Source organism: Branchiostoma belcheri, unplaced genomic scaffold (assembly GCF_001625305.1).
Source record: "Branchiostoma belcheri isolate BF01 breed outbred unplaced genomic scaffold, Haploidv18h27 scaffold339, whole genome shotgun sequence".
Taxonomy (NCBI): Eukaryota; Metazoa; Chordata; class Leptocardii; order Amphioxiformes; family Branchiostomatidae; genus Branchiostoma; species Branchiostoma belcheri.
This window is the reverse complement of record NW_017803953.1, coordinates 36,338-52,438: the sequence shown is the minus strand read 5'-3', so window position 1 is coordinate 52,438 and position 16,101 is coordinate 36,338. Positions and strand designations below refer to the sequence as shown.

General features: G+C 41.5%; 1 protein-coding gene across 1 annotated transcript in view; it reads right to left on the bottom strand.

Moving 5' to 3' along the window:
* Nucleotides 1-14,583: 14,583 nt before the first annotated feature.
* Nucleotides 14,584-16,101, bottom strand: part of LOC109475408 — a 5,923-nt gene continuing 4,405 nt past the window's right edge. Inside the window, exon 2 of the mRNA XM_019776011.1 lies at nt 14,584-15,686. Within this exon, the coding sequence (XP_019631570.1) occupies nt 15,286-15,686 (401 nt within the window). The 3' untranslated portion in view covers nt 14,584-15,285. The remainder of the gene's footprint in view (nt 15,687-16,101) is intronic.

The window sequence follows — 16,101 nt, the reverse complement described above, 5'->3', positions numbered from 1 at the left end:
AATCTCTTCTGTGCAGGCGTGAGGAAGCTCTTGGCAGGCACGACGCAGGTATTCGTGCGCAGACGAGGAATCTCTTTCTGTGCAGGCGTGAGGAAGCTCTTGGCAGACACGACGCAGGTATTCGTGCGCAGACGAGGAAGCTCTTTGCAGAGATGACGCAGGTATACGCGCAGTCGACGCAGGTGTGCGCGCAGGCGACGCAGGTGTGCGCGCAGACGACGCAGGTGTGTCCTTGTCGGCCACGGTAGTTACCAAAATTACAAGCGTCTGTCTCCCCGCTCGAAATCGATTTGCCCTGCGGCAAAGTCTTTTCTCACTACTATGCCAGACTTCAAATCATAACAGAAAACGGAACGACCAAGAATCATGTTTTGGCGGAACATATTTTTAATTCACAAACCAGCAGAATACAATCATATTCATAGATGAACAGAGCAGGGAAAGTCAGAGCTTCTGTGAACAGAGATAAGTAAACAAATGGTGTACATGTCGCAGCGCAAATCTTTTTAGAGTTCGGCGCTGTCAATTTCAGACACGTAAATACATGGGGCGGATAACAGAGAGACATTTTTGTACAATATTAGCCACCGAAGCACGCCAAGTGCGGGCCAGCAGCTCACAGACAGATGGTCTTTATTATGGCCTCTGCGCAAGCGCCTAAAGACCTTTAAACTATGCTGTAGCAAAGCCCGTTGTCAATAAAGCACTAAAAATGGATGAAAACACTAAAATCTAAGAATATCGAAGGAAAATCTGAGTCCAGTGAGTCAGCTGATATCTGCTTCTTACCCAAATAACTGATTTCAATGAAAGCCCTGACGGGCTATCAGGACCCCCTCCTCATATGGCTGCATGCATAGCCATAGATCCCAAATTCAAGGTAGACAGTTTTCGATCATTTCACATAATCCAGGAGGGATTGTAAACTCCCATCCCAAGTGTCAAACATATCAGGCCAGGTCCCCTGGGAATAGAATTTACAACAAGTGTTCGGGGCTCTTTTTGGGGCTATTGGTGAGGCCCATAATAATTAGCAAAAAGAAACAAAAACGGGAAGGGTAAAAACTTGCTCACCCTGGCATAAGAATATCTTTCCTCATGCCAGGCCCCTAAGGCTGCATTCAAGGTTAGCCTTTTAAGCAACTTCAGGACAGCATATGACGTTGTTAATAAAGGATACAGAACCTAACAAAAATGGCTAAACCACTAAAATCTCATTATTTCGTAGGAAAGCTGAGTCCAATGAGTCAGCTGATTTCTGCTCCTTACCCAAATAACTGATTTCAGGAAAATATAAGCCCTTACGGCATATCCGGACCCCTTCCTCATATGGCTGCATGCATATCTCCAAAGTCAAGGTAGACAGTTTTCGATCATTTTACATAAACCGGTGAGGGGTTGTAAACTCCCATCCCAAGTGTCAAACATATCAGACCAGAAATGGTCCCCTGGGAATAGAACTTACAACAGATGTCCGGGGCTTTTCTTCATACCTACTAAGTAGGGCACTGGTCTGGGGCTCTTGGTGAGGCGAATAATAATTAGCAAAAAGTAACAAAAACAGGGGAAAAGTCAACAGTTGCTTACCCTGGCATAAGAAAACTATCTTTCGTTATGCCAGACCCCTAAAGCTGCATCCGGGTATCCAAGATTAGTATCAAGGACAGCATATTACATTGTCAATAAAGGATACAGAATCTAACAAAAATGGCTAAAAACACTAAAATCTAATAATATCGTAGGAAATCTGAGTCCAGTGAGTCAGATGATGTCTGCCCCTAACCCATATAACTGATTTCAGGGAAATGTGAGCCCTAACGGCCTATCTGGACCCCCTCCTCAAATGGCTGCATACATAGATCCCAAGTTCAAGGTATATGTAGACAGTTTTCGATCATTTCACATAAATCCGGGAGGGATTGTAAACTCCCATCCCAAGTGTCAAACATATCAGGCCAGGAATGGTCTCCTGGGAATAGAATTTACAACAGGTGTCTGGGACCCTTTTTCAGGCCTAGAGCACTGGACTGGGGCTATTGGTGAGGCCCATGATAAATAGCAAAAGGTAACAAAAACGGGAAAAGTAAAAAGTTTATCACCCTGGCATAAGAAAACTATATTTCCTCATGCCAGGCCCCTAAGGCTGCATTCAAGGTTAGCCTTTTAAGCATATTAAGGACAGCATATTACGTTGTAAATAAAGTATAAAGAATTTAACAAAAATGGTAAAAACGCAAAAATATAAGGGTTTATAATAAATATAAAAAATATATGAATAACTAATTTTTTTCTATCACAACCATTTATCCCAAACATGAAAAGAGGCAGACAGCGTCAAGACGGGAAGGTACACCAGAGCAAGGAAGAAAGAAGCTGAAAAACAAGAAAACAAGTCAGCAGTCACAGACCACAATACAAGAAATAACTGTGTAATAGATTGGGACGGGGCCAAGGTAATAGACCTAGAGGACAACAGATGTATCCGTTGGATTAAGGAGTCTGTATATGGATTAGAAAATCCAATCAAGTCATGAACCGTGATGAGGGGGGGGGGTATAAACGTATGTTTGGGATCACATTCTTAATAACTGACTTTGGTTTTCTCATTGTTTGTAACTATTATGATTCCTAACCATACATATGTAACAAGACTTTTAATAATTTCTATTTGGGACTGTGATAGCTCAGTATTGTCAGTTAACAAATCTTGTATTATATATAGAAACACTTTACATTTGGAACAGCATATTTCCCTATGATGTAACAATGCCTAGTATCTATCTCACAATTACACTACGTTCCGGAATGTATTGTAAACTGAAAAAAACGAGCTTAAGTGCACTATGGACTATGTAACACCTTTAGTGCACTATGCACCAAGTAACATCTAGTGTCAGTGCACAGTAAACCAGTCAGAATTGCCCTGATGAAGATGACAGAAGGTCATCGAAACGTCGGCTTGAAAAATAGATTGTTGTGATAGAATTAAAGAACTTTGCTATTCAGTCGTTTACCAACCTGATGAAATTATTTACGAATATAAGGATTTTGTAAGAAATCTAAGTCCAGTGAGTCAGATGATTTCTGCTTCTTACCCAAATAACTGATTTCGGGGAAATATATGCCCTAATGGCCTATCCGGACCCCCTCCTTAAATGGCAGCAGACATAGCTCCCAAGTTCAAGGTAGATATTTTCAATCATTTCACATAAACCGGGGAGGAGTTGTAGACTACCACCCCAAGTGTCAAACATGTCAGGCCAGGAATGGTCCCCTGGGAATAGAATTTACAACAGGTGTCTGGGACCCTTTTTCAGGCCTAGAGCACTTGACTGGGGCTATTGGTGAGGCCCATAATAATTAGCAAAAAGTAACTAAAAGAGGGAAAAAGTAAAAAGTTGTTCACCCTGACATAAGAAAACTATATTTCCTCATGCCAGGCCTCTAAGGCTGCATTCAAGGTTAGCCTTTAAAGCATTTAAGAACAGCATATTACATTGTCAATTAAGGATACAGAACCTAACAAAAATGGCTAAAAACACAAAAATCTAAGAATTTCATGAGAAATCTGAGTCCAGCTGATGCCTGCTCCTTACCCAAATAACTTATTTCAGGGAAATATAAGGTCTAAGTACCAACGTAGACCCCCCTCCTCAAATGGCTACATAGCTCCCAAAATCTGGGTAGACAGCTTTCAATCATTTTACATTAGCCGGTTTCGGGTTGTAAACTACCATCCCAAGTGTCGAAGATATCAGACCAGGAATGGTCCCCTGGAAATAGAATTTACAACAGGCTCTTTTTCAGGCATAGGGCACTGGTCTGGGGCTATGGGTGAGGCCCATAATAATTAGCAAAAAGTAACAAAAACAGGGGAAAAGTAAAAACTTGCTCACCCTGGCATAAAAAGTTGTCCAGTGATTCAGCTGATTTTATTAGCTCTTACGGCCTATCTGGACCCCCTCCTCAATTGGCTGCATGCATAGCTCACAAGTTCAAGGTAGACAGATTTTACAGGAGGGGTTGTAAACTACTAAGTGTTGAAAATATAAGACCAGGAATGGTCCCCCGGGAATAGAATTTACAACATTTACAATTTCAGGCATAGAGCACTGGTCTTGGGCCATTGGTGAGGCCCATAATAATTAGCAAGAAGTAACAAAAACGAGAAAAGTCAAAACTTGCTCACCCTGGCATAAGAAAACTATATTTCCTCATGCAAGGCCCCTAAGGCTGCATTCAAGGTTAACCTTTTAAGCATTTTAAGGACAGCATATTACATGGTCAATAAAGGATACAGATAACAAAAATGACTAAAATCACTACAATGTAAGACTTTTGTGGGAAATCTGAGTCCAGTGAGTCAGCTGATGTCTACTCCTTACCCAAATAATTGAAAAGTGTACACTAAAAGGTAAAAAAAAGTTTCCAATTACATGCCTAAGTGCATGGACACAAACTCGTTTAAAGCTTATCTCAAGCTCACTCAATATGTCGAAGGAAGGACAGAGATTCCACAGTTTACTCGAGCTCGTCCTGAAATGACAAAGGGTATGGTGTGGCTACATATGAATATGTCACATGACGTTGCTCGCCGCGCTGATCACGATGGACACATTAAACCTTGTAGCTATGATCAGACCAATTCTGTTAACAAACTTTCGCGTACTAAACTTGAAAATCCTCGAGTGCCTTGTGTCTCTCTCTGACTCTGAAATGTCTGAACTGAACGAAATCGGTCATCGGGAAGTTAATCGTTATCATTACTTTATACGATGCCACATTCAACTAAAACACACTTCTTTATACGAATTTCTGTATTTCAGCAGTGTAACCCTTGTGCTTTATCTTTTCACTTGTCATTTTTCGTAGACAGAAAATACTGAACTATGCGGGGTCTTCAGCATGGACTGGGGCCCCCGGGGTAAAAAGAAGTTAGAACGTTATCAATGTTACATCGTAAACAGCTCTGATCTTTGAAATGTGTATCTTGGTGGAAAATAGTTAAGGCATGGCTGACAGGTGTTAACGAAAGACAAATGGCGCCCTTTCAATACATTTCTTATCATTTAATTTCTCTTTACCCTCTATTCATAAATGTGAAGTTCAAATAACAGTCTACAAAATTCACTTCTAGAAGAATCACCCGGAAGACTTAGATTGTAACAACTTATTCAATCAAAGCTGTGCCCAGGCGTCGTTTTAAAATGTGGCCTGTAACGCTAAATTACATCTTTTGTGGGAATATTGTTCATCGAAAAACGTCTTCCTGAGCGCCAATTTAACATAGACCGCTGTAGTAGCTGTAGAGAAATATTGTTGTAAATATAGCCGGGCGTTGTGAGACCGTCCATTACCTTTTGTCCCGGTCACCCCAGTCTTGTTTAGTCCTTTGACTCAGAGAAATAAGTCGCTATTGTGACCTGAGATAGTTTCATCTTACACGTCTAGCTCGCAAAAACCTACTAGGATGGCGACCTAAAATTGGCCAGAGTTTAAAGATCGCAAAGGTCGCCATGAGAACACCACAAGAACGCACCGAGAGCTACTACGTAACACTTTAGAATAAAGTAAAAATAAAAATAAATGAAAAATATGTCCCAGCGGTCACAGATTCACACAGTTACAAATAAACAATTAAGTCATGTTCTTATGTAGCAGCACTTCTACTGTAATAAATGGTATTGCCCCCATTCTACTAGCACACGGTGTTTTCACCGCGCTCTCTATGCGATCTCATGGTCGGAGCACAGAGAGAGCGCCGAGAGATCGCCAAGGTCGCCATGGGAGCACACGGGGAGCGCGTTGAGAGCGCCATGCGTCACTAAGTGACCAAGGACCAACTACGAAGGATCGAGGACGCGAGATGCACTTGGATGCGAACAGCATTAAATCCCAACATGGTTGCACACATGGAGTCAGATCTTAAGACTGACCATGGAGGGGATACACAACCTATGAGCACACGGGCTCAGGGATGGGCATCACGTGACCCGTGACGTTATAACTAATAACATAACATAGTGGCGTGATCCATCTGTCTTCTTTCTATTCTTCGTATGAAGTAACATAATGTCTTCTAGTACTCTACGCATATAGTGAACGAAAACAGAATTCTATTGTAGGAGTACATGCTGACGTTATCGTCGTCCTACTTAATTAGTCTACCATCTCATAAAAAGGGCTATAATATGAGATACAACGTTCTATATTAAACTAGAATAGAGTCATTCAACATTTCTATCTATGACTTGTAAAACAGAGGAGTTAGGAAATACCATCTAACTTGGCATATCATGACAATGGAGTATACTTGAACAGTATAACATTACCAGTGCATGGTTTTCCACATAAACAGAGTTACATGTATATTGCAGAGATGGTATTGATCTAATTTTGCAGTTATCATTGTTTTGGACATAAGAAAATAACGGCATAGGGTACAAACTGTGTAGAATTATAACAGTCCGTTAAACCATACAGTTCACCGGGAACGGGTTTTCTGCGCGTGAAAAATTTGCGCGTGAAAAAATTAATTTCCTGAATTATGTCAGAAAATATGCAGTACAAAATTCTAAGATAACAAAATGTGATCCCATGATATAATTTTCCATCTGTTAGCCATGGTCTTAGCTTTAAGAACTACTGATTCTGTAGGTCCCCTGGGAATAGGTTACTTTGCAAACCACTCAAAGTTGTCACAAATACAAGAGATTGTTCCTAGCATCAGGTTTTGTATTGTAAGACAATTGGTAATTATTTACATATAACCTAAATTTCAGATGTTTTCAAGCAGATTCTCAATCACTCAAAAAAAAGGTTCTGTACTCTAGGATAACTATTTTTTTTTTTGGTGAAAACTTTATTCACATAACAACATCATAACAATACATTGCAAATGAACTAACAGTTGGTTTCATATTCGTGAGCACAAAACTGCTTACGATTTTCCTGAAGTTTTCGGTTTACAAAACATGTAGTATACATTGTTTACAACATGGTAAGCAACGTTTAAATTAAGCCTCTCACGGAACATTCATTTTCATATAATATCCGTATACTACCCTTGTATTCACCATATTTATACTTACAAATTGAGAATTTGCCAAGTAGTATCAGTACATTAATATAGTGATATTTTACAATGTCGTGAAGTTTGTAGCCGAGGATAACATCCTGTACAGACAGCAATAATGTGTTTCCGTATTTGATACAATAAAGCTTTTCTACGTCTGACCAAATGGGTTTTACAATGTCACAATAATAAAAAAAATGACGAAGAAATAACGATTTCCATATTGTCTTCCAAGGTGTGGATTGAAAATCCATCCCCTGTAAACGCTTTTCCCAGAAACTTTGGCCCGTAGGCGTGACTGCTTTCCGAAAAAGAAGAATCACGGTGGTCCCGTTGCTATGTTAAAATCCTCGTTGCTAAGCAAATAGGCCCCGCCCACAACCCGGTGCGCAGTGAGCAGCGGTAGTGTTCAAATAAACAACACAACTTTCGCCCAATATAACGCACGATGCGATTATGAAGTTAGAAAAAGAATCACGCACACACACAAAAATTTAGTTCGCTCCCCAAATATGTATAAAATAAGAAATGACAACGTAGAATGCAATTCAAATTTCCCGCCGACTATATATGTGCGTACATAAGGTCATTTTGGGTCATTGAACTTTAACCTACCGCTACATTTCGCTAATTTACGCATCAAACATATGTTTTATCCATACTGTAAACTTTAGGACCTTTAAATTTCATTTCTCTTGTAGAATTTTTGTTGTCTGTGAGTTTTTAACTTATTTTGTCGATTTTCTAGTATGTTTTCTCCCATAATTCCATAACGGCGCAAGAGAATCACGTCATTTTTTTCAAGATGGCGGCCAAATGTTTACTTTTCCGATTGGTGTATTTTTTATCGGATTCTACCGATAGGATCGGGAGATATTGCTCAAAATACATTTTCTGCGTTTTAGTTCAAAATTCACGTGGAACAGGGGGTTTGTTTTAGAGTTATAATGAGGACGTCGGGTGAGATCAGAGCGGTTCGTTCTCACCTTCTTCCCGGGAAGGCCAGTGAAATGGAAATTTCGACCAGCGTGGCCCTATTGTTCTCCTCCCGGGCGCGAGTTTTAAAGACAACAGTGCGTTGGCTCGATGCAAATCAACCGCGATACTGTCCCTTTGAGAAGATTTTCTTTTACAGTTCAAGGAATTTTTCCAGTCGTATATATCGTATTTATCAGGGAAAGTTCATATTTCCCCAAGTGGACGCCTATCATTGTACCGTGACAAAGAGAAGTCAAAACTACGTCGCGGTAGCGAACGAGAATAAAATTTACTTCCCCACCGTATGTTTTTTTTAACTTCTTGGCTTATTTGGACGACATCATATGGTAAATCTAAAACTATCCCCATCCGTTCCGTCGTGCAACCGTGTCGAAGTCGTCGGTTGGAACCTGAAGCTCCATGGTTTGAAGAAATAATTTTGACAAAGATCACAAAAGCTTTGTAGTTTGTGTCGGCACGCGCGAGTACTAGTAACTGAAACAATTAGCATCGACAGTGATCGACAAAATGGTTGCTAGAGATAGAACGCTGAACATTGCATTGAATGTGTTATTTGGGATTTGAAATGCAGGTAGGTGTATAACCTCCTTAGCTACACGAATTTAAAAAAAACATGGGGCTATAGGTTTGTAAACTGTGACACAAAATGGCGTCGGTTTGTAAACAAAGGAAAAAAGAGGGAACCGGTCTAATCCAGATAATGTTGTGAAAAAACTCTGGCATTAGCCGACTTTCTTCTACAAAGATTTACTATTATACTTCTACTATTTCTAAAATCTTCTTAGTACGGTCATTTTTTAGTACGGTCATCATTTGACTCCAGAACGTTACGATGTATTCCCCGAGACGAAGTACTCGGCACGCCGACCAAACAATCATGGCTTCTGTGCTGTTTCCGCGCCGTAAACCTCGTTTTGTAACAGGTACAACAAGAATACATGTATAAGAATGTATCTGAATCGTATGTAGTGTGTTTTTGTGTTTTTGGTAGATGTTCTTGAATAATCACTCGAGTCTGGAATTTTTTAGACATATTCTAGATGTTCTGTCATGCAGCCGATGCCGGCGCGTTCCGTGCCGTTTGAAGTATGCAGTAGCGCGGTCAAGGCCGATTGGACCCGGGGAACTTTAATATCTGTGGAATTTTTTAGTGTGTTGAATTACGAAATAAGACAAATTGTAGCACAGTTTCGAATTATTGTTGGTGGCATAAGGAAATTAAACATGGCTTGAATGAGTGTTGGAGCATTGTTAATTGTGTGAATAAAAGAACAATAGGGGCGGGGAAAGGCGCGCATATGAAAGGACAAGATCGCGGGAAAAAAAAACAGCGACTCGAACTATCACCAAAACATACCAAGGCCCCGCCCGCTAAACGTGAACCAATCAGCTATTGTTGCCAATAGTGAAATGACTGATTGACACCGACTTCTCATTAATATTAATGATTTCCAAGTGAGGATTTTTGATGGCCTTTTTGACCATCGTGAATATTTTTGAAAAAAGAATTAGTCTGTATACAAACATCTTTTCCCTGTAGTCTTATCTTAGGCACTTCACTTTCTATGTGAAGAGTACTTCTCCATTTGGGAGGAATAGCATTAAATAGGGCATTGTATTGAAACAATAAACATGGATAATCTCCAACAATATTTTTCAGCTCCCTTAATGCCATAAAGTGTCCTTGTTTATCTACAATATCATTAATGTACATAATATCTTTTTGACCCAACTACTGAAATATAACATTTTACCTTTATATGTGATACAGTTGTTGTTCCAAAGAGGTTGCCATGGTACATTTTCATCAGTTATAGCATCTATCAATTCGGGTGCCTTTAAATCATACCAGATTTGTATCAATTTCTGGTAGAAAACAGGTAAGGATTGCATACAGTAGCTAGGTTGAATATGCTGAACACTGCAGTTACATCTAAAGATAAAAAGGTTAGAACCAAATCTATGTAAGTAACTTAACTGAATCTTCTTCCAAGTAGGTAAGTATGCACTACATTGGTATGATAGCTTTTTTATCCATTTCAAACTCTAGGATAACTATGATACTTAATTCCATTTCATATCTGTTTTATCCTCTAAAGTTTTAAACTACAAAAAGTTAAATTAAGATCCCTTGGGAGTCAAGATTTGCATATTTTCACAGGCAGAATGTGGTAGCTGTTTCAAATTGCCTGTTTCCTTCAGGCTCTTATGATGGCGAAGTCAAACCAAGAAATTCTTTATAATCACATACGTATATTCAGTATAAATGAATAGTGAAGTTAGTTATATCATGGAGGTAGAAAAACAAGTACATTTTCTTTCTTGTCTGTATGTCACACTCACTCACAGGGCCCTGGCAACGTGTAACACTCACCTTGTCCAGCCACAGTTGCGGCAGTGCGGACTGAGGATGGCGGCCGATGGCCCCGTTTTTGCCGCCGTGTTATTATCCAGAGTCCGTGGCTGTTCCAACCTTGCGACCTTTTGCCTTTCCTAACTACAACGTACTTGTCACCACGCAACTGTCCTTCAACACTCTCTATACATCCTGATACTACGTAGTTGTACGCTTCCAGACTCTTAGAGGGCTTGAACCGATCCTGTATGTAAAAACTTCTGCCAAGTACTAAATACGAAGCTAAGTCAATGAGCTACGCTGGCGGTAGGCGCCGTCTCAATCAAACCGCACATGACTCAGCAGAAACGGGTCAATCCCAACAGATTTTATTTGTTCCGGTAACGAGAGGTATGAGTGGTGGTAAACTCTTCGTGTAATTTGACAAAGGACAGTTTACCTAACGTTTGTCGGTCATTTCAACGCTTGGAAACTCACTGTAGAGATGCCCCCCAAAATGGCGTCGCACGGGACATGGGGGGGGGTGATGACGTCATGATGACGTGTGGTGAATAAGCTCTATAGTATAACTGTGTGAGGGAAAGTTTCGTTTGAAAACTGGTCAGGTGACCACCTCATCCCAATGTGACTTTTGACTTTTCCTTAGGTCATTTAAAATTTCACCAGAAAGGCAAAAGAGACCTCATGTATCTAGTATCTAACTACAGTATGTCACCACTACAGTTACCCTGGAGGCTGGTAGCACACTGGACACAAAGTATCCATGGATACTTCGTGGCCAGTCAGATACTTTGTGTCCAGTGTGCTAATTTTGGCACCCAGGCTAGGAGGCTGGATGCTTTGGGCCCAGTAATTTGCTATGGGTCTAACATCAAGGCTAGCCATCCTCCATAGTTTCTGCTGGCTCACTAATGTGTCCGGAGCCGGCAGAAACTGCGGATGATGGGACACAGGTGGAGTGGGTCGAACCTCCAAGAGCAGGACTAACCCTTGCATCCTTACTTACTAGTACACAAGTTTGACTATCTTAAAAGAATTTATCAAGTAGTACTTAGTCTACATGTTTAGAAGTACTACTCTACTCTAGAAGGGGCCACTGTTTCGAAATTTTGAGGGGGGGGGGGGCAAAAATCCATTGAAATTTGCTGCCTTGTAACTTGTGACTACATGGATGGGTTAAATTACACAGAAAGTCTTCTTGGTGTGTTTAGAAAAAAGAGGGGGGGTATAGCCCTGTATGAAAACCCTGTGGATAGATCTAACCAGAGATTATGCACACAGACTGTTACATGTTCACAGGACAGGATGTGTTTGTCACCTCATGCATGGAACTAATTAAGTTGCAACACAAAAATTTCACGGTAGCTAACCCAAGGGGTACCCAATATGATCTGTATAGCACACTCCTGAAGACACCACCAAGCATCACCAAGCACAAGGCACCAAGCACACAAGGCACCATTATCAGACAAGTTGAACTGAACAAATAGTGTACTGAAAAAAGTATTTTGACCATTGCACTGTTATGAAAATGTTCACCCAAATTTGGTTTCACAAATGTATCTACCAAACCACTGCTGTTCTCCATTCCTGTGTACTGGATTAATTATTATCAACCAGGATGTCAGTGGGAGATTTCATGGTAGATCAGTTACACTGACTTGTATGTGACCTCTTCATTGACATACTGAAATCTCCAGCCAACACTGACTGATGGAATGGGTCAAGTGACCACGTCCCTAAGACTAATTATAAGAGATTCAAGAAGTAACATCCTAAGGTGACTGCTTGGTCCCTTGAATTAACCTAAAGCAAAAGAGACTGATGTCTTTCATGGTAATTCTGTTTGTGGGAAATGATAACAAGCCTTTCAAGCAGGTTATATTATTATCTGTGCCTAGTAATAAATAAAAAAAATTCTTTTTTTTATTTATCACAATGTGAAAGGGAGGGCAAAACAGTGATAATGTTCGATAAGAAGAAGATTACGTTCCATTATTGATATTCCGACCCGTATGACATGGGGTTATAATATTATCACTCAGGCTTCCAAAAGTACTGTAGAATAATAGTAACATGTTCCACGTGCACCACATGCACTGTTTTAGAAAGCTTGAATAATGGATTTGGACATTGTAATAAAATTCTTTTTTTAAGGACATCAAATCTGTTAAATTTTTGACACATTTCACACTGAGATGTGTATTTTATAGGATAGTTATGAGTACTTGCAATGTCAAAAATAAAATACAACGGTATTTCGTATCACCCTCTGTCCTAGCCCTGACTGGCGGGTCTGGCTGAATTCTCAGGTAATACAGAATTATGAAATACACCACATTCTAATTTCTATACTTACAAGTTGCCCTTTTACACATAGCCTGGGTTCCAGACCCATAGCACACTGGACACAAATATCTCAGTGAGCCTGGCTCATAGCATATATGATGACTTGGACATAGCATATATGACTGGACACAAATATCTCAGTGAGCCTGGCTCATAGCATATATGATGACTTGGACATAGCATATATGACTGGACACAAATATCTCAGTGAGCCTGGCTCACTGAGATATTTGTGTCCAGTGTGCTATGGGTCTGGAACCCAGGCTATTTTACACACCAAAGATAATTTTTTTTTTTTTAAGAATGAAGCGACAGGGCGGGGAAAAAAACAGGCTTCAGAATGCATCCTGTGGTAGAATATTAGCCATGAACTTGAAGTCATCATACTAATGGTTCATAATTCAATCAATGAATTTTGAACTTTTAATTAAACTACAGTTGGCACTGATGGGGGTGTGACCTAGAAATTACGAAAGCCCACAACAAAACACTTAGCTGCTAGGCCTACCAGACCCTTGCACATTGAGATATTTTGTGTCCAGTGTGCTTTGGGTCTGGCATCCAGGCTATACTGTAATTTACATTTTGATCAGAATTTTCCAAGTGGTCACCAGTACGATGGCTCAGATATACAGGAAAAGGAATCCTCCTGAGAGGAATACACATGTAACATCCAAAACAAAGACAATTCCTTCTATCATCCTCTGAGGTCAGGACAGAATTCCATGGTCTACCAGACTCTACCTCATGATTTTGTACTTCTGCTACACCATGTATACATTTTCTCATCTTTCATAGCCTGGGTGCCAGACCCATAGCACACTGGACACAAAGTATCTCACACTGACTTCACTATCCGTGTTTAGATTATTCTGCTGTCGGTTTTGTGAGATACTTTGTGTCCAGTGTGCTATGTGTCCAGTGTAAGTGCAGAGATACTTTGTGTCCAGTTGTCACGGTCATCATATATGCTATGTCCAAGTCATCATATATGCTATGGGTCTGGCACCCAGGCTAATCTTTCACACTATAGAGAAGTTATTATCCCCCACCTGTATGCTTTGTGGTACAAGAATAACAAAAGTAAGGAATAGTATTTAAGGCAATTTCAAGACCTAATGCTATCAGACTGACAAACATTTGATATTAGCCTAACCTCTATTTCATAAGGGACCAATCCTTCTGTCATAATCCTTTAGACAACTCCTTTATGAATGAATGAATGAATGAATGAATGAATGAATGAATGAATGAATGAATGAATGAATGAATGAATGAATGAATGAATGAATGAATGAATGAATGAATGAATGAATGAATGAATGAATGATTACACTTAAAGGAGAGAGACTGAGACCTGCATTTGGCCGAATTCAGAGCTTTTAATCGATGTAAAGGAGAAAAAGACCTCTGAGCGCCAGGGTCGAGAGAGCGAGACGGCCAAAGCAGGAAGGTATGAGGAGAGGAGAGGAACCGCCCACCCAACACATGGGAACTAAACAACTAGTGCTATAAACTAACTAACAAACTAGCCAACTTGCTAACTAACTAGTGGATGAAGTGCTCGGAGTTACATACAGGATATTGCTGGAAAATCTGACATAAGCAAGTGGAGCTTAACGGTTTGAGGCAACAACTAGATAAACGAGGAAACATACCAGGCTGTAATACATCTGGGTCTACGCGTGCAACATTAGAAGAACAAGGGTTGTAACTAAGATAAAGGGGGAAACTAGGAAAGGAAAGAACAAACGTCTCTATGTCTCAAGATCTACATTTCCTGAATATTGAAATCGAACATAGTTACAGAAGGAAAAGTCGGCTCCGTAGCGTTAAGGAGCTCGGCCCGTTAACATCAGTTACATAATAACAGTGAACATGTGCCAAGAGTCCTCATTCATAGAGAGTTCATGTGCTCGTATGTCGGAGGATGTAGTCCCTCAGAGCAGATGGTAGCTTCAGGCGATCGCGGATGTTGGCCGTCAGGTAGAGATGGTCTGCATCTGATTTCCAGTCCCCGTGGAGCTGACGTAGCTCTCTCGGAACGCCCGCCTGGAAGGCGAGGGTGTACCCACCCCTGCGCAGATCGTGGAGGGTGACCGCACCCTTGGGGAGGGCCAGGGCCTTGATAGCCTTGGCTAGAGCCTTCTCCAGGATGGAGGTGGTCAGCGGGCGAGCAGTGTTTGTCGAACTTGGCAGGACGAAGGCTGGTGAATCAGGAGACGCGGGGATTAAGGTGCACGTGTGTTGATATGCAGAGACTGGGCATAGGACGGAGTCTGGTATTGGGACCAAGGGAATTTGTAGAACACGTTCACGGTGCTGCAGAGTCTTGGACCACTTGGTATAGACTAGTAGACCAGAGGGGGACGTCAGTACGTCCTTGCGTTGGAGATGACGTTTCGGATCGAACGACGTCTTGGAGTCGAGGACGACGTTGGAGCGGCGGAAGAAGGTGAAGAAGCAGAAGAGCAGAGCAGCCCAGACTGCGGCATCTTTTTGGGTGTCATGATTGAAACAGCCATGCAGACGCGTCAGTAAGGCCACGTCCACCAAGGTATGCTGACGCGGGCGGTGTTGTAACTTCTTCCGGAGTCCTTTCATTTGTGTGTGTGATTTCGAAATGCTGGAGAGTGTAGTCGGTGAATCCGTTCATGCGGTGAAGTAGTTTGACGGTAGACATGTAGTGTGAGATTGAGTCAGGCGAACGGAGTGTGCGGGAGAGAAACTGTGCGTAACACGCAATTTGGTGCGCGGAAGCGGGCATGGGAGTGAGGTGGAAATACTTGCAGAAATCCAGGTAGGTGTTGACGTGGGTCTGATGGTTGCGAGCGGTGCTGATGTTGAAAACCGCAGCCTGGGTCGCTCTCGTGTCTATCTCGAGAAGGTGCCACTGTAGTCGTGCGCCTGGGGGAAACACAAATTACCAGACATGAGTAAATTTGAACATCTCGTCCAGCACCTCGTCTTCTACACATTCTGCGATCGGTACGGCGGCGCTGAACCTTCGTGCATAAGATGGGTGCAGGTGCCACCTACTCAACCAGTCAGGGATAGTGTTCTGGTCGCCTGGTATATGTTGTGCTGCCAGCTGAAAGTCGTAGATTGCTTGTAGGTACACCAACTCCCGCGCACACTCCTGGAAGAATGGATCTGAAGCACGGCCAGAGTTAATGACGTGTACGGAAGCCTCATTGTCGCAGGCAAGCATCAGTCTCTTGCCCGCCCACGCGGAAGCCCACAGTTTGCACGAGACAATCACCGTTAGCAGCTCGAGACAATGAATAGGTAGATCTTGTTGGGTGATACACGGGGGAAACTG